Source organism: Spermophilus citellus, assembly GCF_964194105.1.
Source record: "Spermophilus citellus genome assembly, chromosome: 3".
In the NCBI taxonomy this organism is placed as follows: Eukaryota; Metazoa; Chordata; class Mammalia; order Rodentia; family Sciuridae; genus Spermophilus; species Spermophilus citellus.
The window spans coordinates 223375772-223403521 of NC_138184.1; the positions used below are offsets into that span (position 1 = coordinate 223375772).

Sequence of the window (27750 nt, forward strand, 5' to 3'; positions counted from 1 at the left end):
AGGACTCTAATGTGAAGGCAAAATAAGAACCGCTAACCTAGGTCCTTTCATTCTCAGCAGATTCTGGGTGTCTGAAAAAGAACTCAGCACACACCTAAGATTGTACATGAGTGCAGTGGTCATTTTAAGCAGCACACAAAAAATATCATGTCCATTGTCTCCCCAAGGTGCTCATCTTGTTTAAAGACTCCATACCTAGTAGTTCTTCTAGAACAAAGATGTTTTCTAAAGTGAGTTTCTGTCCTCTACACAGGAAAGCATTTGGAAAGTGTCTTTAGCTTAAAAAATAAAAGCATCCGTGCCCACCCACATGCCTTATTATGACACATTGTGCCCAACTGTAATAGACCATTTTTATAAGGTGCTTTGATTGGCATGTGAACATGAGGGAGCTTCTTATGATGCAGACTCTTCTCATGGCATTTACATAGAAATGTGTATTCCCTCTTTTCCTTTTACTATACAAATAGACACTTGATAACTTACGAGATGTATCATTATCACCTCACAGAACTCTGTAACTGCCTAAAGATGGATTCATATTCCAGAAAATGTTTCTCTCAAGACTGACTATTAAGCAAAAGACTGAAAACCCTAGTCACTGTAATTTTATTTCAAACGTTTTACAACAGATGTTCCATCTTGGTTTGCTACTATATTTTAATACTGTCTTTCTTTCAATAGTCATTAAACTAGTATTTTCTTCTTGTCTCTAATAAGAGCAACATCTGTTTCTCCTTGTTCAATCAAAGCAACCACCTCAAGAGTCTTACTTTAAAAATAATACCATTATGGAGAGGCATGGGTAGAGTATGCTTCATTAACATTCTATATTTGCATAGGAAACAACTTTTTCTAACAATTATAAGTCAGTGAGATGTTAGGGAAAATATTATAACCCAATTTAGTTATAAAAAAACTAAAACCAGAAGCTGGAGTATGGCTTCAAAAACTTTGGTTTTAAGTTAAAACCCTCTTTGTAAAAACACTGCTTTCCTTTTATAATGTAGAGTTGAAGTTTTTTTTTTCACTATGAATTATTGAATAACTACAGATAGCTATTATACCAGAATCATAAAATAACCTTTAATTATAAAATTAAGTCAAAACTGTAGCAAGGGTATATCGATTTTTTCTTCTTTTTTAACAAAACCAAAAATATTTGAAAGATATGTGTTCTAGTTTATCAGTCTCCTCAGAGTTAGTCACCACAAGGAGTCTTTCTTTGAAATTAGATTTCATTTTTGGAAGTATTTCACACATATTCAGAACCCTATCTATTGAATAATCTAGTTTAAAAAGCACACTGGGGAGGAGAAAGAAGATTAGTAACTATGGAAGAATAAGATGGATTTCTTGCATAGCTCAAAATTCACTTTAAAAACTATTGACCTGGATATTAACAGAGATATATTTAGATATTTTCCTAAATCACCAAACTCCTTACCATTGCTCTCACATTATTATCTTTATATGAGGTAGGAGGATATTTGTTCATAAAAGAAAGCCATTTTTATCATTTCCTAATAGTTAATGTTTGCAGACTAAAAATATAACAACTCAGGGTGATACACAGGGAATTAGGCCCCCACATGGATGAAGAGCTGTAGTTACTAGTTACTGAGAGGTGACTATATGCCAGGCACCATTATGAATGACAACATGAGATGCTTCTCAACTAAAGATGGAGTACACTCTGATGAACTCATTGCAAATTGGAAATATCCAAAGTCTGTAAATACACTTAACACAACTGAGCTCCTGAGCACAGCTTGGCCACACAGCACTACATAGAGTGCCAGTTGTTCGAGAGCAGGATCTCAGGACTGCCTGAGAGCTGTCCTCTGTGCCACAGCCGAGCAGATGAAAAGAATATGATACTATCGTCTTTAACCCAGGAAAAGATCAGAATTCAAAATTTAAACAGTTTCTACTGAACACAAATTACTTTTGTACCATCAGAAAGTTAAAAAAATCATAAGTGGAAACCTCATAATTCAGAGACATTTGTACCTTTAGTCCTCCCAACAATTCTATTAGATACATTCAATATATTCTTAGTAAACTGAGGTTAACTTGCAGAAGGCCCAACTATTAGATGAGTAGAAATGAGACTCATTTCCAATTAACCTGACTTCAGAGCCAATAATGTTGCCTTTTCTGGAAATCTGCCTCTTGCAGGTGGGACTGTGAACCAAACTCCCCTGGGTTCTAATTCTATCCCAGCCTCTGTGGGGTATATTACACTATAGGCTACCATGTTACACATGGGATTGAGTGGAATAATTATGGCCCTCAATGTAAGACAGTGCCCCATTTCCCAAATAAGATAGCTGGGGACATTGCTACAAACTTGAGTGTATAATTTTGAAGGGCTATTGGTAAAAATGTCTAATATTTACTGTGTATTTTCAAAAGTGCATACATAAGTAATTTGAAAAGTTCATTTTCCACTCTCTTTAGGAATTATTTATTTTCATTCTTCACACGCAACTTTAATATTGGTGTGTCTGTCAAGTTTTTGTGAATCATCCAACACTTTTCCCTGGAACAGAATTTTACTTCTAAGTAGTTTGAGATACAGGAATTCTTCCCATATCTAACACCCAATCCATGGGACCCCTTTCTCCAGGGCCTCCAGTTGCAGTTAGTGTAAAGTTAGGACATACATTTTTTCTATTGTCTTGTGTGCATATATATTCATGAACTTCACTTTGGAATAACTTACTATATGACCCTCTTGCTTATCACTACATTGATATGTGTAATTGTAAAGCATTAGCCTCTAAAAAAATTGGTGAGTTTAAGTCAGATTCCTTTTCTATAAATAAAATTAATGAAAATTTTGTTTTATTTTATTTTTTTACTTTGCTCTATTGGTAGAGAGGTAATACCTCCTATGTGCCTGGTACCACTTGAATACTATACAAATACTGATTGATCTATTCAAAGTGAACCTCTTAAGTAGGTTATGTTATTTATATTTTAGTGCAGAAAATTCTGAGGCACAGAGAGGTCAAGAATCATGGGGGTTAGCAAAGAGTGAAGGCAGGCATGTGGCTGTGTGAATACCCTCATGGACTCCCACACTCTGCTCTCTGCCCTCTGATGCTTGCAGCTCAGGACTGAGTCACTATTTACTCTATAGAGGATAGTGTCCAGTGGGCTGTGTGGACAGTGCCACATACCTCTGAGGCTCTCAGAAGATGAGACATGAGCTCTTTGCCTACATATCAGCAAACAACATCCTTACTTTTTTGATGCTCTGAGTCGCTGTCTAGCTGCCAGGGCCCCACCACAGCAGGAGTGTGTATCCCTGGTAAGTCTCTAGCCTTCAGACCTTCTGTGGCCCTAGAATGGTGGGCAGAAGCACAATGTCCCTTCAACAGTGAATACAAGGGCTGATTTAACCCATAGGGGGATGTGTTCTTTGTTATATGTGACTTGAGAAATTTTTAATAAGTCTTGGAATGATTATACATTGTGTTTTCTCCCTGAATAAACCCTTTAGTATGTATTATAAGTCCACATGCATAGCACTGATCTAGTCAACTCCAGTACTCTCAGTGAATTTCATGTGTGGACTTTCTTAAATTTCATGAGTGTTCCATTTCTTATGAATTAAAAAATAATAAACAGTATTGTTGGTTTTAAAAAAATCTTTAAAATGTTATTCCTTATGGCTCTTCTGAAACAGAAATAATTCTGTATTATTGTTTGCTCCAACTGACAGAAGGCCAGGAAAGCAAGCAGACAATACACATTCTGGAACGTGAGAGGTCAGGTCCTTGCTATTTCAGTTTATGTTTCATCCAAAATTGTCCAGGGTCCCCTGCATGAGTAGGAGGGACACAGACCAAGGAGACGTGGCTGGGTATGTGACATCCTCTCTTCTCTTGCCATGATGTTGGATGGCTGAGTTCTGAGAGGTGGGAAAACTACCTGTGGGGCGTCTCAAGGTCTGGATGAACATCTCAGCACTACCACCCACAAGACAGCAGTCAAAGTCATTCTCTCCTTAAACATTAGGAGGAGAGGGCTGGGCCTGTGGCTCAGTAGTAGAGCACTTGCCTAGCATATGTGAGGCCCTGGGTTCAAAAAAAAAAAAAGGTGGTGGAGGTGGGGGGACATTAGCACACAAAGTTCTCTTAGAGTTCCACAAAGTATAGAGGTGGTTTACATGCATAATCATGGGCTTATTTAAACGTGCCTCAAGGGGGAAATACTAGAATTTGCTGGTCAAACCTATACTATAAAATTTCTGTTCTAAGTTTATTTGTGGTCTCAATGCCATGTGACACCAGGCTGTTCCTAGGAACTAAGCTCTTCTGCAGATGTGACAAGTGGAAGAGTGTATGTGCATAGTGTGGTGTGGTGTGGTGTGTAATGTGGTGTGTGTGTGTGATGCACAAGGGCTATATAACATGGTTTGTTGTTGTGTCCTGTTTTGGTTTTGGTTTGCTTTTTGTAAGATCTGGCTCTGGAACCTGATTGGTGAGTTCCAGTTCTGTTCTCTGCCATTCACCAACTACAGCATGCCTACATTTTGTTAGGCTCAGTCCCTCTAATATATGTTGGAGATAGTATTTCAAAATGTTCTGTGAAGTATAAATGAATCAACTGTAAGTAGCATCCTTATCAGAGTGGCTAGCACATAGGGTTTCAAATAGTATTTCTATAAATATTCACTTATGTAGAAATCATAAAATTAGATTTTTCTCTGCAAAGAGCCTTGAGTGATTTAACGCAGAAGGGATGACCAAATTGCTCAAAAGAAAATATGTTGCTTCTTTTATACTTTTTCTGTCCACGTTTGGTCATCCCTTCTGCATTAAGAGCAAGCTCATTGCATGTGGGAACCCATGCCTGTCTTGGATTGCTGAGGCATACCTCTTGTGGATTAACATTAAATGTCCAAAAGAATAATTGGAATTAAATGAATAGGTATAACAGCTGAAGTGCATATACAGCATCGGCTGCTGTCAACATGACCACTTTCATCTAGACTCCAATTTCTCTAGTAATTAAGTTCTTTGAGAAAATAAAATAACCTTTTAATTTTAATCTGATTAATATAATAGACCTTTTGCCATGAACAAAACAGATGATTATGTTCCATTTTTAAGTTAATTTTCTGATGAAGACATTTTACAGGGACTTTTCTGAGCTATTTTCTGGTCTATTTTTAGAATAGCTGTAAACATTTTGTAAGTGATTCCCCCTGTAGTATGATTCTTTCAGATCATATTTTGGATTTGTGAATTGAACATCTATAATATTGATGTCATCGAGACCCATGTCCCAAAACTACATTTCATGGAAGGATTCATCATATTGTAAAGATAAAAATGAAAGCAAAAGCAAAATCAAAAACTCCTAGGGATAGCCAACAATACATCCAGTTTTGTGCTTTAAATGTTATGACAAAAATATGTTCTCTGATGCATCAATTCTGTGGGAGAACCCACAGGGACCTACACCAGAAGGAAGTTTCTCAGTATACACTATTGCTTATCTGACAGCTAACTGATTTTAATTTAAGAATAAGACTACATTTGCATAGTAATTTTACAGCAGACAGGATTTTACTTATGTTGTTCTTCATGCATATTTGAGAGGCAAGAAAGAATAAAGAAGTATTTTCCCAATTTTTGTATAGACAGGAAAAAAAAAATCTCTGCGATTAAATGACTTGGTAAAGATATTCTTCTTGTCACATAAAGAAATGGACTAAAACCAAGGATTTTTACTTTAAGTTACCTATACATACCAGAAACCAAATCCAAATATAGGAATTTAGGTGCATGCATTTTATTTTACGTTAATACAATAAACATAGTGTGGGGAGAAGGAAAATAAGACAGGGGAGGGCAGTAAGCCACAAAAAGGTTTTGATTAAAGGGCTTGACACTGTGAGCAGCCAATTCAATCTCCCTGGAGACTTTCCAAGACTGTAGCGACCACTAACCCTGGGCAACACTCTCCGACATCACCGGAAGCCACTGAAATGTATGGGTTGTCTTCAAGTGATACCCAGGGAGATACGAGAGAATATGCTCTATTGAATAACTCAGTACCTGAGAAGGACCACTATGGATATGTTAGGGTGATACCAGTTTCTAAGAAGCTCTATTGACACTAAATTAAACTTAACAAGAAGAAATATGAGACACTGAGTGTAGGTCTTACCAATAGCGTTGATCACACTGTGCGATGATTCCAGAATAGAAACCACAGACAGCAATGCCAGTGCTGTTGTTCCTGCTGTCTTGTGTTCCATCAACATCTCAGCTGTCTGCGACACTCAGAAGGCCAAGTTCCCACTCATGACCACTCCCAGGTTCATTTGCATATTTGTTCACATCCACTAAGCGCCAGGCACACCTGGGCTGCCAGGAGTTTAACGGAGAATAAAACAGAGAAGGTCCCTGACCTCAAAGGGCAAATAATCAAGTGGTAGGAGACAGAAAACAAACTAGTAAATAAACATGTACTAAATTCAGTGATGAGACATTCCATGAGGTAGAATAAACCTGATAAAGGGCAATGCTAGAAGGGAGGACAATGGCATTTATCTGAAGAGCTCAGGAAAGCCTCTCTGACCAGGTAGTATTTCCAGTGGCCTGAAGGGAGGGAGCAGAGACTGGAGGCTATTTGCAGCAGGTGTTCCAGAAGGACCACAGGACCCCTCTCCCTTCAGCAGAGGCCTTCGGCTGGTGCTTTTAATGAGCTGCAGAGCAACAGAAAGTTGTCATAAGGGAAATACTAAGATCCCAATTACACTTATGGGAAAAAAAAAGATAGCATTACTATAATAGGAAAATAGACTGTAAATGGAAAGAACCTAAGCAAGGAATCCAGTTAGTGAGCTATTAAAGTGCTCCAGACAAGCATTCTGTTGCAGGTAGGAGGCTGTCCACACTGTTTTCAAACTGTTTTCATTAGTGCTCCATAGCTGTCTGCAACAGTGGGGTTCATTATGGAATAATCATATGCACAGAATATAATTTGCTCCACTCCCATCCCCAGGGCATCCTCGGCCTTCCCCCCACCACTCCCTGTTTCCCTTCCTTTACAATGCTGCTCTCCCTCCTATTGGTATTTTAATGGGTGCTTTATAGATATAAGTAAATGTGGAGTTCACTGTGATAGGCTCATACATAAACAGCATGATTTTGTCAATTTTATTCTACAGTTCCTCCCTTTTCCCATCCCTCCTCCTTCCCTCCCTATTTCCTTTCTCTGCTCTGCTCACCTCCCCTTGATTTTTGTTGTTGTTATATTATTTTTATACCTTCATTTTATTTATTTATATATGGGGCTGAGGATCGAACCCAGTGCTAGGCAGGCGCTTTGTCACTGAGCTACCACCCCAGCCCCCAGCCCTTGATTTTGGAGGAATTTGCCCCCCACTTTTTCCCTTGCTTTGCTCTGGCTTTCACATATGAGAGAAAGCATTCACCCCTTGACTTTAGGAGAATTGCTTATTTCAATTTTTTCAGTGTTCTATAGCTCCATTCATTTACCAGCAAATGCCAAAATTTCATTCTCCCTCTTGGCTGAGTGAAACTCCCTTGTGCTATTATATGTACCACATTAGTTTATCTACTGGTCTGTTGATGGGTACCTGGGCTCATTCCATAACTTGGCTGTTGTGGACTGAACTGCTTAGAAACATTGAAATAATATATCACTATGGTATGCTCATTTTAGTTCTATTGGGTAATACCAAGGAGTGGGTTATTTGATGGTTCTTATTCTAGTCTTTTGAGGAATCTCCATATTGCTTTATAAAGTGTACTGATTTGCTGTTCAACCAACAATGTATGAATATATACCTTTCCCTTCAAATTCTCACCAGCATTAATTATTATTTGTATTTTTGATGATTGTCATTCTAACTGAAGATGAAATCTCAATGTAGTTTTGATTTGCATTTTCTTGATTGTCAGTTGAACATTTTTTCATATATTTCTTGGCCATTTGTATTTCTTCTTTGAGAAATTTCTGGATTTTTTTTTAATCCTTATTTTTCATTGGGTTGTTTTTTTGTATTTTGTTTGTTTTATGATATAAAATTCTTGAGATTTTTATATATCTGAGATTTTTTATATATATTTTTATATATTTTCCCCTGTTGGAAAAGTAGCTTGAAAAGATTTCTCCCATTCTATAGATTCTCTTTTCATGTTCTTAATCCTTTTCTTTGCTGTTCAGAATCTTTTTATTTTATTTCATCCCACTTATTGATTCTTGATTTTATTTCTTTAGCAATCTTGTTAAGAAAGCCAATGATTGCCAATATGTTTCTGTGTTGACCCTATGTTTTCTTCTAGCAGTTGGAAATTTTCAGATTTACTACTTAAGTCTTTGATCCACTTTGATTTTATTTTTGTGTAGGGTGTGAGAGGGATCTAGTTTCATTATTCTAAATATGAATATTCAGATTTTCTAGCATCGTTTCTTAAAAAGGCTTTCTTTTCTTATCTATATCTATATAGCACTACATTAAGTAGGTATAATGAGAGTGATATCCTGATATTGTTTCTGATTTTAGAGGAAATTATATATATATATATATATATATATATATATATATAATTTGGCACATTACTAACGTATCAGATGACTGTAAGTATGTGGATTTGTCTCTATCTTCTATTCTATATCATTAGTCTTCATGTCTATCTTGATGTCAATATCATGCTGTTTTGTTACTGTAGCTCTGCTTCAGTAATATGTGAGGTTGGGTATCATGATACCACCAATATCACTTATTCCTCAGTATTGCTTTGGCTGTTCTAGGTCTTTCGTTCATCCAAATGAATGTCAGGGCTGGTTTATTTATTTATTTTTGTTTTGTTTTATTTTATTCGTTCTGGGAAGAATGCCATTGGTAGTTTGATGGGGACTGTATTGAATCTGTAATAGTGCTTTTGGTAGTATGGCCATTTTGACAACATTAATTCTGCCTCTCTAAAAACAGGGTAAGTCTTTCTGTCCTCTAAAGTCATCTTTAATTTCTTCCTTCAGGGTTTTATTGTTATCATTGTAGAAAGACTTTCACCTCCTTGGTTAGATTTATTCCCAAGTTTGTTTATGAGGTTATTGTGAACAGAATAGTTGTTCTGATCTCTTTCTTAGCAGATTCATGATCAGAGTATAGGCAAGCTATTGATTTATGAATATTGATCTTGAATCCTGCTACTTTGCTGAATTTATTAGCTCCAGAAAGTTTTCTAGTGTTTTGGGGGTCTTCTAGATACAGGATCATGTCATCAGCAAACAGAAAATTTTACTCCTTTTTTTCCTATTTGTATCTCTTTCGTTTCCTTCTCTTACCTGATTGCTCTGGCTGCAGTATCAAGAACTACATTAAGTAGGTGCAATGAGAGATATCCTGGTATTGTTTCTGATTTTAGAGGAAATTCTTTCATTTTTATTTTCTGCTTAGTATGTTGTTTGTTTCCTTTTATCATATATAGCCTTTATATTGTTGAGGCAAGTTCCCCTTAGTCCTAATTTCTCTGGCATTTTTACATGAAGGAGTACTGCTTTTTGTCCAAGGCCTTTTCTGAATCTAATATATCATGTGATACTTTTTAAAATTGATTTTATTTTTTAAATACATGAGTGGAATGCATTATAATTCTTATTACACATATAGGGCACACTTTTTCATATCTCTGTTTGTATATAAAGTATGTTCACACCAATTCATGTCTTCATACATGTACTTTGGATACTGATGTCTATCACATTCCATCATCATTGCTAACCCCTGCCCCTCCCTTCCCCTCCCACCCCTCCGCCCTATCTAGAGTTCGTCTATTCCTCCCATGCTCCCCCTTCCTACCCCATTATGGGTCAGAGATGTATATCACAGAAAACATTCACCGTTTGTTTTTTGGGGGATTGACTAATTTCACTTAACATTATTTTCTCCAACACCATCCATTTACTTACAAATGCCATGATTTTATTCTCTTTTATTGCTGAGTAATATTTCATTGTGTATATATGCCATATTTTTTAATCCATTCATCTAACTGAGGGGCATCTAGGTTGGTTCCATGGTTTAGCTATTGTGAATCATGCTGCTATAAACATTGTTGTGGCTGTGTCCCTGTAGTATGCTGTTTTTAAGTGCTTTGGGTATAGACTGAGGAGAGGGATAGCTGAGTCAAATGGTGATTCCACTCCCAGTTTTCCAAGGAATCACCATACTGCTTTCCAAATTGGCTGCTCTAATTCGCATTCCCACCAGCAGTGTGTGAGTGTGCCTTTTCCCCACATCCTGGCCAAATTTATTGTTATTTTTCTTCATAATAGCTGCCATTCTGACTGGAGTGAGATGATATCTAAGGGTGGTTTTGATTTGCATTTCTCTAATTGTGAGAGATGATGAACATTTTTTCATATATTTGTTAATTGATTGTCTATAATTTTCTGAGCATGTGATACTTTTATGTAATTTTATTTACATGAGGAATTACATTTGTTAATTTGTGTATGTTGAAACAATCTTGCATCCCTGGGATGAAACCCAGTTGATCATGGTGCACTATCTTCTTGATGTGTTTTTGAGTGCTTTTTGGTAATATTTTATTAAGAACATTTGTATCTATGTTCATCAGGGATAATGCTCTGTAGATTTCTTTAAGTTGATGTGTCTTTGTCTGTTTTTGATATTAGGGTGACAGTGGCATCATAGAATGCATTTGAGAGTGTTACCCTCTTTCTATTTTACAGAATAATTTGAAACGGGCTGGTGTTGTTCTTTCCTCACAGGTTTGGAAGATCTTGACTGAGAATCTATCTGGTCCTGGGCTTTTCTTTTAAAATACCTTTATTGCTGATTCAATTTATTGCTTTATATAGGTCTGCTTAGGTTTTCTATATATTTATAGTTCAATTTGGTAAGGTCATATGTGTCTGGAAATTTGTCAATGTCTTAAATTTTGCAATTTATTAGAGTATAAATTTTCAAAATAATTTCTAGTGATCCTCTGGATTTCAGAAGCATCTGTGCTGATATCTCTTTTTTTCATCTCTAATTGTATTGATTTGGATTCTTTCTTTCATCGAATTATCAGTCTTATCTATCTTTTCAAAGAGCCAACTCAGTTAGTTACATTTATCCTTTGTATTGTTTTCTCATTCTCAATTTTATTAATTTCAGTTCTAATATTATTTTCTGTCTTCTACTAATTGTGAAAATTGTTTGTTCTTCTTCTTTGTGTCTTAAGGTGTAGCATTAGATTAGTTATTTGTGATCTTTCTGGGTTTGTTTTCAGTGTTGTTATTCAGTGCTATAAACTTTCATCTGATAATGTCTTCATACTATCCCAGAGATTTTGATATGTTGCATCATTATTATTACTTTTTTCTAAAATTTTTTTATTTCTTCTCTCATTATTTCTATGACCCATTTCCCATTTAAGATTTTTGTTCCAGTCTCTGTGTATTTGTACCATTTCTATTATTTTCTTGAAATTGATTTCTAATTTCATTCCATTATGATCTGATAAGATGCATGAAATAATTTTGTTTATTTTGTATTTGCTGAGACTTACACTGTGACCTAGAATATGGTGTATTTTGGAAAAGATTTCTTGAGCTGCTGAGGAAAAAGTATAGTCAGCTGGTTTTGGGTGAAATATTCTGTAGAAGTCTGTAGATCCGCGTGATTTATAGTATTATTTAGGTTGGAAGTATCTTTACTGAATGAATTCTGCATTGATGAAAGGGGTGTGTTGAAATTACCCAGTATTATTTTATTAGGTTTTATCTGGGATTTAATGTCAAAAAGTTTTATTTATTTATTTAATGTAATTAAGTGTACTAACATTTGAGGCATAAATATTTTCTATATTTATATCTTCATGTTGGATTTTTTTCTCTATCAATATGTAATGACCATTTTATCTCTTATCATTAATTTTTCAATTCAAATCTACTTGATTAAATATAGGAGTAGCTACTCCTGCTTATTTTCAGACTCCATTTATGTGGAATTTTTTCCCCATAATTTTGCTTTCATTCTGTGGATGTATTTGTCTATGAGTCCCTTGTCAACAGTATATAATTGGATCTTATTTTTTTTAATTTATTCTGCCAGTATACATCTTTTAATTCGGAAATTGAGACCATTTACATTCAGTATCATTTTGGATAGAAACTTGTTATTCTGGCCATTTTGGTTTGTTTGTTATATTTAATTAAATCTTAATTTTTACTTAGTTAATTATTTTTTTTTTAGAGAGCTTCCTGATTTGAGAGCTTTGAGGTTTGTTTTTGAGTTTTTTCTGTGTGTAGTATATCTTTAAATACTTTTTGTAGTACTGGCTTAGTGCTCATGAATCCTTTTAGTTTATCCTTATGGAAACATTTTCAATTCTTTTCAAATTCTGAAAGATAGCTTTGCTAGATACAGTAAACATTGGCTGGCAATTATTTTCAAAGCCTAGAATATTTCATTCTGAGCCCTTCTTGATTTTAGTGTCTGGGTTGAGAAGTAAGAAGTGAACCTGATGCTTTCTCCTATAGCTTTTTTTTATACCTTATTTCCACATTTTCTTGGTAAAGCATTTTTATTATGATGTGTCTTAGAAAGTTTTTTATAATCTTGTCTATTTGGGGTTCTATTTGCAGCCTATATGTGGTTGTCTATCTTATTTCTAAGGTTACTAAATTTTTTCTGCTATTATTTCACTGAAAACATTCTTAATGGTATTAGTCTTGTATTTCCATGCTCTCTTCTATCCCAATGACTGTCAAATTTGGACTCTTGATGTTGTCCCAGAGTTTTTGTATACTGAACATGTTTTCTTTTCTTTTTTTTTTAAATCAAATACTGAGTATTCAAGCTCTCATTCCCTGTCTTCAGAATCTGAAATTCTCTTCTCTACATAATCTAATTTTTGGTGATAATCTCAGGTAAATTTTTTAATTTGAGCATTGTATCATTCATTTGCAGAGTTCTTATTGATTTCTTTTCAATATCTCTACTTCTTTATTGAAATAGTCTTTCACCTCCTATATTTGCTCTCTGATTTTATTTCTTAGATCTTCTTGTAGTGCTTTGAATATTTTAATAATCAGTTTTTTTGTAATAATTCTCTGAAATTTTATTTACTTCCATATCTGTGGGTTCCTGTGTTGGGGGATTGTAATTTTGGCAAGAAGACTTTTTTTTTCCTGTTTTCTCATGTTTTCAGAGGACTTAGACTTACAAACCTGTTTTAATGGATTCCTCTTACTCTTTTATCTTTGTTTCCTTTGGTATACACCCCCACCCTTAGGACCATGCTTTGCTTTTGATGTATAAGTAGATTTACAGGAGTAGGACCTTAGATCCCCCTCTGGTTGTTCCTCTTTGGGGTCTTGTTGTTGGTTTGAGGCCTTGTCTCTCCTATTCCGTGTGTTAAAGTATTGTTGGAGCTTCTGTGGGACTAGCTCATAAAGTAAGGTTCACCATCTGAGTTGTGAGTATGCATCAGAAGCAGAATCTCTCTCATGGTTGAGGCTGTGCTACCCTGCAGTTACTCCTCAGGTCATGAGTTGGCTGATACCACCTCCCCACACCACACTTCATGTCCTGTCCCCATTTCTGTTTTGGGGTGAGGGCTGCTTATGTATTCTCAAGGTTTGGGAAAAACTGTGTAGTCAGTGTGCCAGCCAGCAAGGAAGTGGTGTGGGCAGTGGGCACAGACACTCAGGTGCTATTCCATGCACACATTTTTATACTATGAATAATTTTTCTTGTGTGTGTGTGTGTGTATAATTTATAATTTGGAAATTATTTTGTATTGATTAAAGCAGACATTTTGTATCATCCACCACTAAAATAAAATATGCTCAGTATTAATAAATGAAAAATTTGAAAATCCTAAGAAATGTCTGGCCATAATATTTACAATGTGTTTTAGTCAGCTTTTTCACTGCTGCAATTAAAAGATCTGACGAGCACAACTGTAGAGGAGGAAAAGTTTATTTATTTGAGGGCTCAGACATTCAGAGGTCTTAGCATATAGAAGGCCAGCTACATTCCTAGGGGCTTAATGTGAGGCAGAACATCATGGTGGAAAGGTGTGGTGGAAGGAAGCAAGCACCTCACACAATGTAATCAGGAAGCAGAGACTCCATTCCCCAGATAAAAATATACACCCCCTAGCCAAACTCTGAGTGAGCCACTTTCTCCATCTATACCCCACCTACCTCCAGTTACCACTCAGTTAATCCCCATCAGGGATTAATTCACTGATTAGGTAAAGATCCTCACAACCCAATCTTCTCCTCTGAACCTTCTTGCATTGTCTCACACATGAGCTTTTGGGGGACATCCCACATCCAAACCATAGCACAATGATATTTACTATAATGTGAGTAAATATCACAGATACATGACTACTTTCTAAGATTCAGTAAGCCTTGGTTTTTTAAATAGTACTCTTGTGTAATAGCATGAAACAACTGTTAGCTAATGCTATTCTTCTGGATGAACCACATAGTAAATCATCTAGACTTTGTGGTCATATAATTCCTGGTACAACTATTTGACTCAGTTAATGTAGGGCAATTGTCTGCCCTACAAGTGGACTTGACTGTTTTTCAATGAAACTGTATATGAATGCTAAAATTTGAGTTTATGAAATTTTTGCTTGTCACTAAATATTATTACTATTTTGATTTCTTTTCAACTTTTTAATAATATACAAACCATTATTATCCCACAGATTAAACAAAAATGGGTGGCCAAAATAAAGTTATGGCCCACAGATGTGGTTTACAGGCTCCTGTTATAAATTTTCTGGCACCTAAATCCTTCTTCTGTGCTCCATGGATTTACACTATTTCTAAATATCTTTGCTTGCTAGTCTTTCTTTTGTGAAAACAAAGTGTACACTCCAGGAACTTTAACCTGTGTACTTTAGATTATACCATCTGAAGTAGACTAGAACTGAATCGCTTTCTTTTTCTAAGGTCACATAAAGCCTCTTTCACTCTCTTCAGTTTCTCCGTTTCCTAAATACTCTCTAGGTTCTTCGGTTCTATGATTGCTCTCCTATTTTTACCTTAAATTTTGAATTATTCTTTGTAAAGTGAACACAAACCAAACAGACATTGAACTATTGTCACCTATTGGAGTGATCAATAGAATGTCTACAACTAAATGTCTTTGTATTAGGAAACGAAACTGTCAGGGTGAACATTGTTGTTTTATTTTGATGGTTTTTATTTGCTGAAATATGACTGACCTCATTTTAACAATGCCCTCTTATAAATGACTCAAAATCCTTTTGTTACTTCCTGTCATCATTAGTGGTTAATTCGGACATATAATTGCACATAGTCACACATTTTTATTTGGTACCTAATATCTATAAACTACCCTTGCCAGGTGTTTATTGAGAGAAAATAACCAATATGGACAATATTTTAAAAATGAAAAATTAGATAAAACCATAAATCTGAGAGTATAATCATGCAAAACTAATCAGAAAATAGGTTATGAAATTTAAACAGTTCATCATCACTTTCCAAATGACTTTATTCAGAGCATTCTTTACCTCCAACCATCCTGATATAATTTTAATCATATTTCTTCACCTGATTGACTTAGATTGTGCTTTATTCAGTCCAATGGATGAAAGAACCAGATATAATCTTAAAGAAACATGAGATAATGAAATTTAGAAGCAGCACTATATTTTTCTAGATGAATGTATGGTTTTACTTCTAAAATATTAATTCTGTTGATATTAAAATTTGTGTTTATTTCTCCCATGTAGCTGGAACTATTACTTTGACCAGTAACTTCTAGGGAAACTCACTCAATAGTAATGTATATTTCAAAATAACTGAATAAATTTCAAAGTATGTCAAGTAAGAGAGGTTATCAAAATGTTAATTAAATTGGCTTAATTAATTCAATTTCTATATGTATCAAAACATCACACTGTGCACCATAAATCTAATAAAATTATCATTTGGCAATGTAAAATAATATGATTTTTTTAAAGCTGTATTTAACAGAACCATCTTAACATAAAAAGCTGACTTTTATCTTGTACCTTTCAGGTTCTGGGTTGAATGATGGTCAGTGGCATGAGGTTCGTTTTCTAGCCAAGGAAAACTTCGCTATTCTCACCATTGATGGGGATGAAGCATCAGCTGTTCGAACAAATAGTCCTCTTCAAGTTAAAACTGGAGAGAAATACTTCTTTGGAGGTAAGAACGCCATCCTTTACTGGTTAACCAATACTGTGCTAAAATAAGGGAAGTTTCAAGATGAACTCAGCAGATCTCGGGATAATACGTCTTTCCATTAGATATTGTTTTTCTCATCCAAACTCGTGCAATGTGAAATCTAAGAAAACATATCACATCCTCAGAAAAGACTTTGGTTTTAGTTTTAAAATATACATCTGTACATATATTTGCCTCTGAAAATATTCCTATTAATATTCATATATCTACTTATTTGCTTATGTAAGTATATATTTAAATATAACTATGTGCATCTCTTTTTTTCTAGTTATTAGAGTAAGCATACATAAGAGCAATTACCTCGTCTGTCTTGTTTCCTGCTATGTCCCCCAGGGTCCTAGAAAAATTCCTGGAATATAAGATAGGAGTAATAAATATTTATGAATGAATTAGCAAGCAGTATAAAATATACAGGACAAGCCTTTTTTTTTTCCAAAATTGTCTGAAAGTAGAATCAGAAGCCCTAGGAGCTTTACTAACGTTCCACTGAGTTTGCACCCAGCTCAGACCTCTCTCTGATGCCTGTACAGGGCCAACACTTCTTTCTTATGGGTGCTATCTTAAAAAAACAGAGTCCTGAACTTGTCCTGCACAATGTTTGTTGGAACCAAAAACTGCATGATTTTGTAAACTTTGATATCTTATGAGTGAACAAACTAATGTTTCTGATCTACTAGGTCTGATGGATATGAGAAAAAAGCAACTAAAGTGCCAAACTGGTTTTCTCCAAAAAGTCATTTGACACCATGGGCTTTTGGCCAAGAGTTCTCCTTGCAGTTGTAGAGGATTGTCCGTTGAGAAGCTGCTAGCAATCTCTACTTGTCTCTGGCCATTGACCACGGATGGGATCACTGAATGGCTGTGGTGGTTTTCATCTATCTTTATCTAGACGGGTAGGCAAATAGCTGTAGCCATATGTCTGTGGCCAAAAGTTCACAGGATGTAAGGGTTTTATGGTCTCCTATTTCTTATTGCTTGACGGAGTTTGCTTTTTAAATCCAGAAGTCAGGAGGGCATTGGCTTGCTCTTGGGTCTTTGGTCTGCCTCCGGGACATGTTGTCAGCAAATGTTCCTGATGTTTTTGTGGTTATATCTTCGTTGGCTGAATCCTCAGAGTGTAGAGAATCCCAGGGGAACTCATTACAATTCAGATTCTCAGGCCTTACTACTACTGGAGCTTTAAAAGATGCTGAGAAATTGAAGAATTCCAGATTCTAAGTGATTCTGACACAAAAGATCTGAAGAGCAGACTGACAGACACATTTGAAATTCATGGACATATCTTTAGATTCTTTTTTGAAAGAGAATGATAATCCCTGTAAAGTTTGAGATGCTTGAGAATCACCCACTCTCCCACAGCTTTGTTACCAGGAGCAGCAAGGGGAAGAGCCAGGCTGCCCTTGTCCATGTACAGACTTTGATCAGGTCTGCATTCACCAGAAGACCCACAGCACTCTTAACACACTGTCCTGCAAGCCCGATGAAGTCTAAGCTCTCTGACTTGCTGCCCTTCAGTAAAATGTTCTCTTGCAGCAGTGACACTGGGCAGTGGGATTCAGAGCCAGTGCCAGGCAACAGAAAGCCTCAAAAGCAAAAACCTGACACCAAATCTCTCAGAGATCCCAACTCCAGAACCATTTCTAAGGGCTCAGGTCATAGGCCTCACTGGGTCCTTGGAACCATCTTCATATAAGTGTGTCTCTAAGAGATGTTTTGCAAATGACATATCATTAATATGTATGATTTCGCCATTGAGACATCCTTTTCCGCATTTATCTAACATTTATGCCAATTACATGCCATCCATATCATGAAAGAAAATCTGATTTGGCACTGAATAAATCAGTCAGAAGAATACACGGCAGAAATCTTTGGTGTAGGCAGCTCCAGAATGACCGAAATGTTTCTGATCTAATACTGGTGACCTGGTGACCCCTTCCACATGTGGCTTCCTGATTAGAATATGTGCTGCCTGTGGATTAACACACACACACACACACACACACACACACACACACACAAAACTGCATATTGTCCATGCTGAAAAATTTCTAAGTTGTAAACCTTGTCATGAACATATCTTAATACCAGGGCAGAAGGACTGTGTGTTCTGGAACACAAGCTTTGGAATCATGCACACCTGATTTTGGATCATAGCTTTGGTACTAGGTGCCGTCAGCCTTTGATAACTTATCTTACTTTTTTCATCTGTCAAATGCCACTATAATCTCTTCTGTGAACCTGGCATAACATACCTTCTGTAACCCAGGGTCTGGCCCTAGGACATGGTAATGCTGGCCGTCTCTCCATTTTGTCTCAAGTCATTTTGGAAGCTCATTCAGAGACAGGAAGATTTGAGATTTTAGGCCATTGATCATCTAAAGATCCCTGATCAGCTCTTGTGCTACTGGAAGTATTTCTTTCTCCTCAGTCTCAAAACAAAACAAAAAAAGAAAAAGGAAAGAAATAGTTTTCCTTCTCTAAAACCTTAAGTAAAGGCTTGTGGAGCTCAGTTTCCCATAAAAACCCCTAAACCTGTCCACACTCTGTCACTTTTGAAGCCAAGTTCCACTTGAGCAGCTTTGTCTGCACCTGCAAAGTCACTTTCTCACCAGGGGGTAGTGGTACCCCTCTCTCAGTGTTTCCTGAGAATCCCAGGGAAGGTCTCAATTCTCTGTAATAACGTTCCCAATTGGATTTTTTAAGCACCAAGGATTCTTTTGCTTTGTTCTTGAGAATAGGCAGAATAGGAGATAGGCCAGGTCCCATGATTGTTAGAGAAAGGTTTTTAAACTTGTAGCACTTCTTAGGTTTGCTGTTTTTATTCTCCCCTTTGTTTTCACTTAAAAGAAAACATAGCAAGGGTAAGAAAGTTCTAGAGTTGGTCTTATAGGAAGGGGAGAACTATGAAACAGGAGTTGGAGAGAGACAGCCCTCAAGAAGGTGCCAAGGCAGGTGGCCAGAGAGAAGAGACCACTGGGACCCAGCCTGAGCGTGACAAGATTAGGGATGGTGCCATCTAGTAGAGGGCACACCCCTTCCAGCTACTAGTCTAGACTCATCAATATAGAGCTGCCTCATGAGCCCTGGCCACTGGTACAACCCCACAGGGCAAATGGCTTAGACCATGGAAGTGCATCTCCCACAGTTCTGGAGGCTGGAAATCCAAGATCAAGGTGCCGGCAGATTGAGTATCTATTGAGGACACTCTTCCTGGATTCCAGAATGCCGTTTTCTCACTTTATCTTCACATCATGCAGGTGGGGTGGAGAGAGACAAAGAGGACTCCAGCATTCTCTCTGTCCTCCTGGGGGCTCTGATCCCATTGTGAGGACCTCACCCTCCTCATACCATCACATTGGGGGTTGGGTTTCCGTATATGGATTTTGGGGAATGCAAACACATAGTCTATCACAATAGCCTTTCCATGATCATTGAAATAGAGCATGGATTTAAATAGCTAAGTGGACAGACATGCAAATATGCATCTACATAAAGTTGTTTTACATTAAAGCTGTTAGGAAGTTTGTTTCCAGTTGTGGAGTTCTGTTGAGAGCCACAGTCAAGTCGGGATGGCGCCTGGCATTTTGCCAGAAAGAGTGGTTGGGAGGTGACGCCAGTGAGCCATTGGGATGATGGTGATTAAGTTGTGTATAATTATTGGGATGGTGACTGATTGCTGTAACTGGATGATGCTGGATTGGGGCAAGCTGTGTATTCAGTTGTGTATGTGGACCTCTGCTGTCTGGCAGTGGGGCGGCTCCTGCTACCTTGGGTGCCCACTACTTTTGAGTTCTCGTGGAGTTCCTGTTGAGTTCCCGTTGGGTCTTGCGGAGTTTCCGTGGAGTTTGAGAGAGTTCTGGGGGGGTTCTGGCAATAAAGTAGTTCCTGTTTGAACCTACAAGTGGCTCGTGACCTCCCGGTTATTTTTGTGCCCAGCCAGACTGCGGCAGAGTTCCTTTGCTGCTTATTATTGGGCTATGCAGACCATCCTACACAAATTTGAATGTCTAAAAGCTTCCTTAAGAGTCTAACACACTCTGGGTTAGCCAGAGATTGTCAGGGATCCCCGGCTGCAGAGGCCATGAACAGAGGGCTTACCAGACCTCGCAGCTCCAGGTTTGGGATCCACTCTTCAGGCTTCTAAAGGGCCAGGTTGCCTGTTGTTGTTCTGCAGTTTGTTTTCTAGCTCCTTTTGCTGCTCTTCAAATGTTAGGGAGCAAAGTGTTTTATTAATTGATATCATATGAAAAAGGACATATCTTTTTAAGGGTAGAAAAAGTCATCCTAAACAAACTTGCTTGAGGCATGTCTTCAGTTTTCTAAATATGCCATAACAGAGAACCACAAACTAATGGTTTAAAACAATAGAAATTTTTCTCTCTCACAGTCCTAGTTACTGTTTGGATGTGAAGTGTCCACCAGAGCTCCCGTGTGAGACCATTCAAGAAGGTTTAGAGGAGAAATGATTAGGTTGTGAGAGCCTTAACCAATCAGTGAATTAATCCCCTGACGGGTTAACTGAGTGCTAACTGAAGGCAGGTGGGGTGTGGCTGGAGGAGGTGGCATTCAGGGAGCGTGGCTTTGGGATATATGTTTTGTATCTGGCAAATGGAGCCTGTGCTTTCTGATTGTGATGTGAGCCACCACCCTCCACTACACTCTTCCTCCATGATGTTCTACCTCACCTTGAACCCCAAAGAATGGAGCCAGCTGTCCATGCCTTAGAAACCTGAGCCCCCAAATAAACTTTTCCTCCTCTTCAAATGTCTTTTAGTCACAGCAGTGAACAAGCTGACTACCACAGTCCTGGATGGTCCAAGTCCAGAACAAGTGGCCACAGGGCTGCACTCTGCCTGGAGGCTCTGGCAAGGGACCTTTGGCATGGCTCCTGGTGCTCCTTGGGGCTGGCGGCACTCCTGGGCATCCCTTGGCCTACAGATGCTTGCTTCAGTGGCTGCGTCCGACTGCACATTGTCTTCTCCCCTCCCTCTCTGTCCACATTCCCCTCTTCTGACAAGGACACTACTGTAGATTAGGGTCCACCCTAATCAGTGTCACCCTGTCATCACTGGCTACCTCTGCACCATAGCTAGGTCCCAGTTAGGCCCACCTGCAAGTCCTGGGGCAAAAGCTCAGCCCACAGCAAGGTCTGGATTTGTTCTGGACTACCTTTATGAGAAAGTCGCCACACTTCTCAGAGGAGGTTCAGACTTTGGCTTCTCTGTCGTCCCTTTTCAAAGATGGATCTAATGGGAGTTAAACTTCAAACATAAGTCTGAGAAGACGTGGCTAACTAAAGCTAGAAGTGTCGAAGCAAACAGCTACACCAGCAAAGTCTACCGCACGGCGCACTAGAGGAAAATCCTGCCACTGGCCACGCTGCCCAATGCAGTTCTGTCAACCTAACCAGGACTGGAACTGGAACCGGAGGGAAGGCAATAAAAAAGAAAGAAGAAAAGTGAAAGAATTCCAGGCTCACACATGTAAGAAACAGTGAAAGTCACCTCTGACACATGTTAGGATCAACAACAACAAAAGGCCTGGTCACCAGGAGGAGGCACCGTTGGTGAGCAGGGCACCCACAGGAAGGAACCCACCGAGAGTGAGGAGAGAAGATGTCCAGGCTTCACATCAGCCAGCCCGCCAGGCTTCAGGACAAGAGGAGCATCTGTGTTCATAGGTTGACCTAGACATTTTCCGAAACAGAGGAATTTCTAACTTCACCTTGATTCATGTGCAGTGGAAGATACCACTACCAAAGGATGAGCATGTCAGAAACTCTACCCAGAGGGAATAATGAGGCTGGGAATAAAGTACCCGCCACTCCCCAGTCCCCCACACACAAGTACTCAGAAGGCCTCTCTCATTCCTCTTCAGAATTTGGTGTTTTCCCCAAAATAACACGACTAATAATGAATTAAGTCGTTTTGATTTCATGCTGCACCCAGCTTGGGATTTCCTACAATGTGCATTTACTCAACAGTGGAGCGTGGGCTTGAAGCCAGACATATAGGACATAGGTTCCCAGACGATTGTTCCTAAGAAGTAAGTTCAGGAGAACATCCTTGGGGCCCAGAGCTCCGTGCACAGCCCCTCCTGGCAGAATGGGATCCTGGCTTCCACACCAAGAGAAGGTCCTCATGAATTTCACGGATGGGAACTTGCCGCAGCTCTCGAGGATCCCTCTACATTTCTCAGAAATGCTTGGCAGGTTTGCTGTCTTGCACATGAAAGTTACTCCCAAGAAATGCCTTCAAAAGAAAACACACATGACTTGCCTGGAGAATCTAAGTCCTTAATCTCTTCCTGTCATTAGATCAATGTTCAGTTTCCGCCTTGCTAGTGAATTAATAGTCAATCTTTTTTTTTTTTTCTAAATCTCTTTTTCCAAATCCTTAGACTTTGCTTCCAAACACGTTTTAATGCTCCCACATTTGCCTTTCCTATTAGAACTGAGATCTTTTTTTATTCATTTATATCAAAAAGGATTATGGAGACCCTAGAATATCTCAGACACAATAATAGATGCTGGCAATACATAGCATAACAAAAAGATGAATCTCTTCCTCATAGAACTTTTAGCTTTTGCATTCATAGCTCTAATTTCGTAGTTTTAGCAATTATAACTTTGTGAAAAATTATAATTGGTTCTTTATTAATGAATTTGGTTCTCTTATTAATGAATATCTGCTCTAAGTTCTGTGGGGGAAATCTTCAGTTTTGTTTTTTAAGGTGTTTCAACTGATTGGATGAGGCCCACCTACATGGCTAACTACAATCTACAATCTCCTTCTCTCTCTCTCTCTCTCTCTCTCTCTCTCTCTCTCTCTGTACTATGGATATAACCCAGGGGCACTTAACCACTGAGCCACATCCCCAGCTCTTTTTATGTTTTATTTTGAAACAGAATCTCATTATATTGCTTAGGCCTTGCTAAGTTTCTGAGGCTGTCTCTAAACCTGGAATCCTGTCCCTTGATGGGATTATAGGAGTGCACCACCTCACCTAAATTATCTCTTAATTCTAGAAGCTAACCATGTCTGCAAAATGTGTTCACAGCCACACCTAGATTAATGCTTTACTGCATAGATTGCACACTAAAGCCTCTTCACATTGACACATAAAACCAGCCATCACAGAATATTTCTGCCTGCCCTGGGTTTGAGACATCAAATGAAGATATAATCAGATATTTGATTTCATGCCTAGAATAAATAGCAAACAATGTTTTAACACTTTTATAATTGTATTTCCCAGATCTTCTACAAGTTCATTTTTAATTTATTTTTTTTTTGTTGTTTTATAATGCTACTGCTCCTAGGTCCTCTCTTTTGAATATTTGACTAAGATAAAATTGGCATGTCTGATCATCTGTCCATCTCAAGCGTACAATTCAGTGAGTTACAGCACATTCCTATGGTGGCTCAGCTGTCCCCAGGGTCCAATCTGACAGTATTTCCCCAGCCTTCAGTCTTCACTCCCCCCCCACCGCAGTGCTCTGCATGCTCCCTCCTGCCGCATCCCAGACGACTGTTGACCTGCTGTCTCCTGCAACTGCGCCCCTTCTTTTTCTGGACGCTGCCATTATTTATCGATTTGGTTTTGTTGTCTGAATGTCTCTGGTCTACTCCTCCAGTGGGATCTCCTTAGGAATTCCCTGCTCCTCAGGGATGCACCAGCTCTCAGTTCCCCACAGGCACTGCCTGGCCTGCGCCTCACACTGCTGGCCTCCAGCCCTGCGGCCCTGGGCCTCCTGTCTGCCCCACTCTCCTCCCTCCCTGGCCCAGCCCTTCATCCCCTTCTCACACTCCACTTCTCTACTTTTGATCCTGTTGGCTGTCCATTGTTGGAGTCCCCTGGCAACAAAGCCTGCAGAGGACAAAGATGCTGGTCTTCTGTGTGTCCTGAAATATCGCAAGTGTTGAGAGAAAATGCCTAACACACAATAGGTTCTTAATAAGTGTTATTCATTGAGTAAATTAATCACCATTCCAATGAATGGAATACATTTAATGGTTACGTGCACAGGGCTACAGGCCTTCTTATCTCCATCTACTTACATCGTCAGATTCTGCCGCCCAAATGAAGTGCCATTGATTGTGCAGGCAAAGAAGAGCCACTGGTGCTCCATTATTACCTTACTGGCCCTGCCCAACTTCCCATGGGCATGCAGAGCAAAGAAAGTCTGTATTAGATCAGATGCAATTATGTAAGTTCTGTAATATAAAAATAGTAAAAATATTAAAAATGTACCAGTAAAAAGTAGTAGAATCAGAGTTCAAACCTAGCTCATTTTTGTTTTAATGGTAAGAGCCAAGTTTTCCTGATCAACAATTTATTAAATTTCAGAATGAAAAATGAGGAAATCATAACTTAAGATCTTAGTCATGTCTGTGAACAGTTGTTTAGTTAATTTAGTTTGGCAGACACTATGAAATAATTGGAATCATTTTTTCTTTGTTACTTTCAAATTAATCAAAGTTTATTTTTTTTCCTTTGTGTTTTTAATATTTCACTCTGGTTCATGGTTAAATTGTAATACCCCTCCTTCTATCTAGTAGAGTTGGTTCTCCCTTAGTTGTGAAAATAACCTAGAAACTCTTATTTGCTCGTGAAATATTTGAGTCGCTATTTGCTGGTCTATGCAAATCCTTTCCCCACTTTTAAAAGGTGTATTTTCAAGCCCTCTCTTTTCTCTTATGAGAACACCAGCAAGCAGATACACTTCTTTTTCAGTCACATTCCCAAAGGACTGTTGGTCGTTTTTTTTTTCATTTGTTTTCCAATTATATGCACAAAAGAAAAGGGCAAAGAAGAGGAAGGGAGCTGCACAGTGAAATTGAGTGTATTAACCTCATCCGAACCTGCCCGCTGCTTGGAGAGAGGAGAGTGCTCACTACGTAGCCCTCGGCCCCCAAGACGTCTTATAACTCCCAGAAGTAAAATTGGGCTAGAGTTATAATGGGGACTAATTTTCCTTAGGATTATTGTGAAATTCCACATGCCTTTGTCTTTGTTCTGGCTCTTAACAACTGGCTTGTGGCGGGGATATTCAGATGTAAGACAGAATCATGTGAATTTTTCAAAGAAAAAAAAGTCATAAAATTACAAAACATTTCAAGAATCATTTTGGCTCTGTTGCCCTTTATTAATGGCCTCTTCTCTTTTCTCCTTCCATCCATTTCGCTCCTTGAAAATCACAAGCCTAAAAGAGCATAACATTCTGATTGTGGGAAAAACAGAGGTAACCCTGATGATATGTAAATTAAATATTATTGCCACTGGGCACCCTGCTACATGGTATGGACCCTCCGTGGCAGATGAGCCCACTCTGACCCTCAGGCAAGGAGAGAGATGTGGCCAGCAGCCCTCCTTAGCTACTGCAGATCATTTGTTAATGCAACAAAAACCAGAAAACCAAAGGCAGTCTTAGATTTCTTCCATACCAACCAGAGAGAAGTTTGTGGGTTGGGGCTTTTTCCAAGGAAGGTAGTATTTGTGTTTGTGTTTCTAAGTCTCTCTGACCAAACAAGAGCAGGAGATGAATTTAGGTACTGATTTTTTTCAGTTACTAAACATTCAAATAACAGTATTTCTAGGTGTAAGGAAGCAAACCAAAATGGACTCTGAGGCCCGTAATTGACAAGTTTGATCTACTTATTCTGTAGCCTGTCTTATTCTTCCTCCAGGAAGTCCATTATTTATATGTCTGTCTTTGAACTAGCAAGTAAGTTCTTTTTGTTTATGTGGCTTTTTGTTGTTGTTGTTGTTGTTTTTAAAGAAAATCCAACTTAAAAATAAGCTATTTTTTTTTTCTGATCTGGTTCACTCATGAAGAAATCAAATAGAGTCTGTGTTAAACTCCCACATTTTTGTCCCCAAAATTTCTCTTTCTACACGGAGGCCCCACTTACCTCAACAGCTAGCTCTACCTCAAGTGATTAAGAATTATCATCATCAATCCCCCAAAGGAATCCTATAGGAATAGGGAATTCTGTGAGATATTTTTGGCCTTCATGACCCTAAAATTGCTGAACCTCTAATGGTGAAATTGTGGGTGCTTCTAGACATGGGAAGCTGTGAGGTGTGGGAGTTTAGCCAAACACCTTCCTAGTAGCCTTCAAGCCAGCCTTCTTCACAGGCTGGTCCTAAAGTCATGTTGTCTTAAATATATTCCCCATCAAAGGAAAAAAAAAATCTCTCACTCTATCCTGTATCTGGACTTCTGACCTTCTTCCTTGCAAGTACACATGTAGTTAGTGTCCCAAAGACTACAGCACATTTTTGTTTTCAATGAACCTAATGTATAACAACAACAAAAAATCGCTACCTCTCATTTTACAGTGGCCCAAGGTTGGGAATAAAGATCACTAGCATTTTCAGAGGACGTGATTAGATCAAACAGTGCGCAAATATGAAATTTTAATACAGATGCTCCCTGCCGACGGTGGACCGTGCGGCGTTACTAGCAGGAGAAGCTAGATGCCTCAGAAAGGCGCTGATAAAACAAAATCTTGTAATACCTTCAAAATTGTTCCTATTTTCTGTGGGCTATTGAACAAACTAACTGATATGAGTCTAGAATTCACTATGTATATGGGATTTTAGATTTGATCTTTCAAAGAAAAGATTATTTGAAGGGCAGAAAACTATGTGTAAATGGGGAGGTTGGCTCCTGGAAAATACTCAGTTAATGGCATAGGTGGGAAAAGTGTTTGTTGAAAGAACAAAAGGAGGAGAGTTTTCAGGCAAGCTTGAGGGTCCAAGGGATCTCTCCCGCTGAGGGAAGCAGCAGTGAGCCAGGTGGAAGCTTAGGATAAATAGAAGTGGTTCTGCGACTCAAAAGGCTAGGAGGAAGCTCAAAGACCAGCAGGTGGAGGGAGGTGTTCTGTATTGGCTCAGATCATTCATGTCTAGAGCAAGCTCTCCTGCTTTAATATGCATAAGAATTTTCTAGGGTGCTTGAAAAAATAGGTGCTTGGCTTTGTCCTTAGTTAAAATTTTACTCTTTATGCCAGAAGGAGGGCCCAGAAATCTGCACTTAAAAAGGCATCCATGAGTTGTCCTGTGTTTTCCCTGAGTCATTCCCAGCATGGCCTATAGCCCATCACAAAGAAGTGTCCCACCCCTCGGGCCTTTCAACCTACATTCCATCCCCAAAACTATAAGAAGGGGAAACAACCGCACTTCCACGGATTCCACCTCTTGGGTCCCCTTCTTCCTCCGGGAGAAGTCTTTTCTGCTGTCCTTTAATAAACTTCTAATTTCTACTCTGAAAAAAAAAAAGGCATCCAGATGGTTTCTTTTGTCTTTTTTTAACCACATTATTGACATGGAATTCACATACCCTGGAATTCACCACTTAAGTAGTACAATTCAGTGGTTGTTAGTGTATTCCGAGAGTTTTGTTGCAATCACCACAACCCCCTTTAACTCATTTTCACGCACCCCCGCACTGGCCCAATAGATCCCTCA

The 27750-nt window shown here is 38.4% G+C and overlaps 1 protein-coding gene across 1 annotated transcript in view; it reads left to right on the forward strand.

The window, feature by feature from the left end:
• The window catches only part of CNTNAP2 (contactin associated protein 2), a 1934648-nt gene that overhangs the window by 990099 nt on the left and 916799 nt on the right, over positions 1-27750 (forward strand). The window contains exon 9 of the mRNA XM_081283562.1: positions 16084-16233. Coding sequence (XP_081139688.1) covers positions 16084-16233 — 150 coding nt within the window. The remainder of the gene's footprint in view (positions 1-16083; positions 16234-27750) is intronic.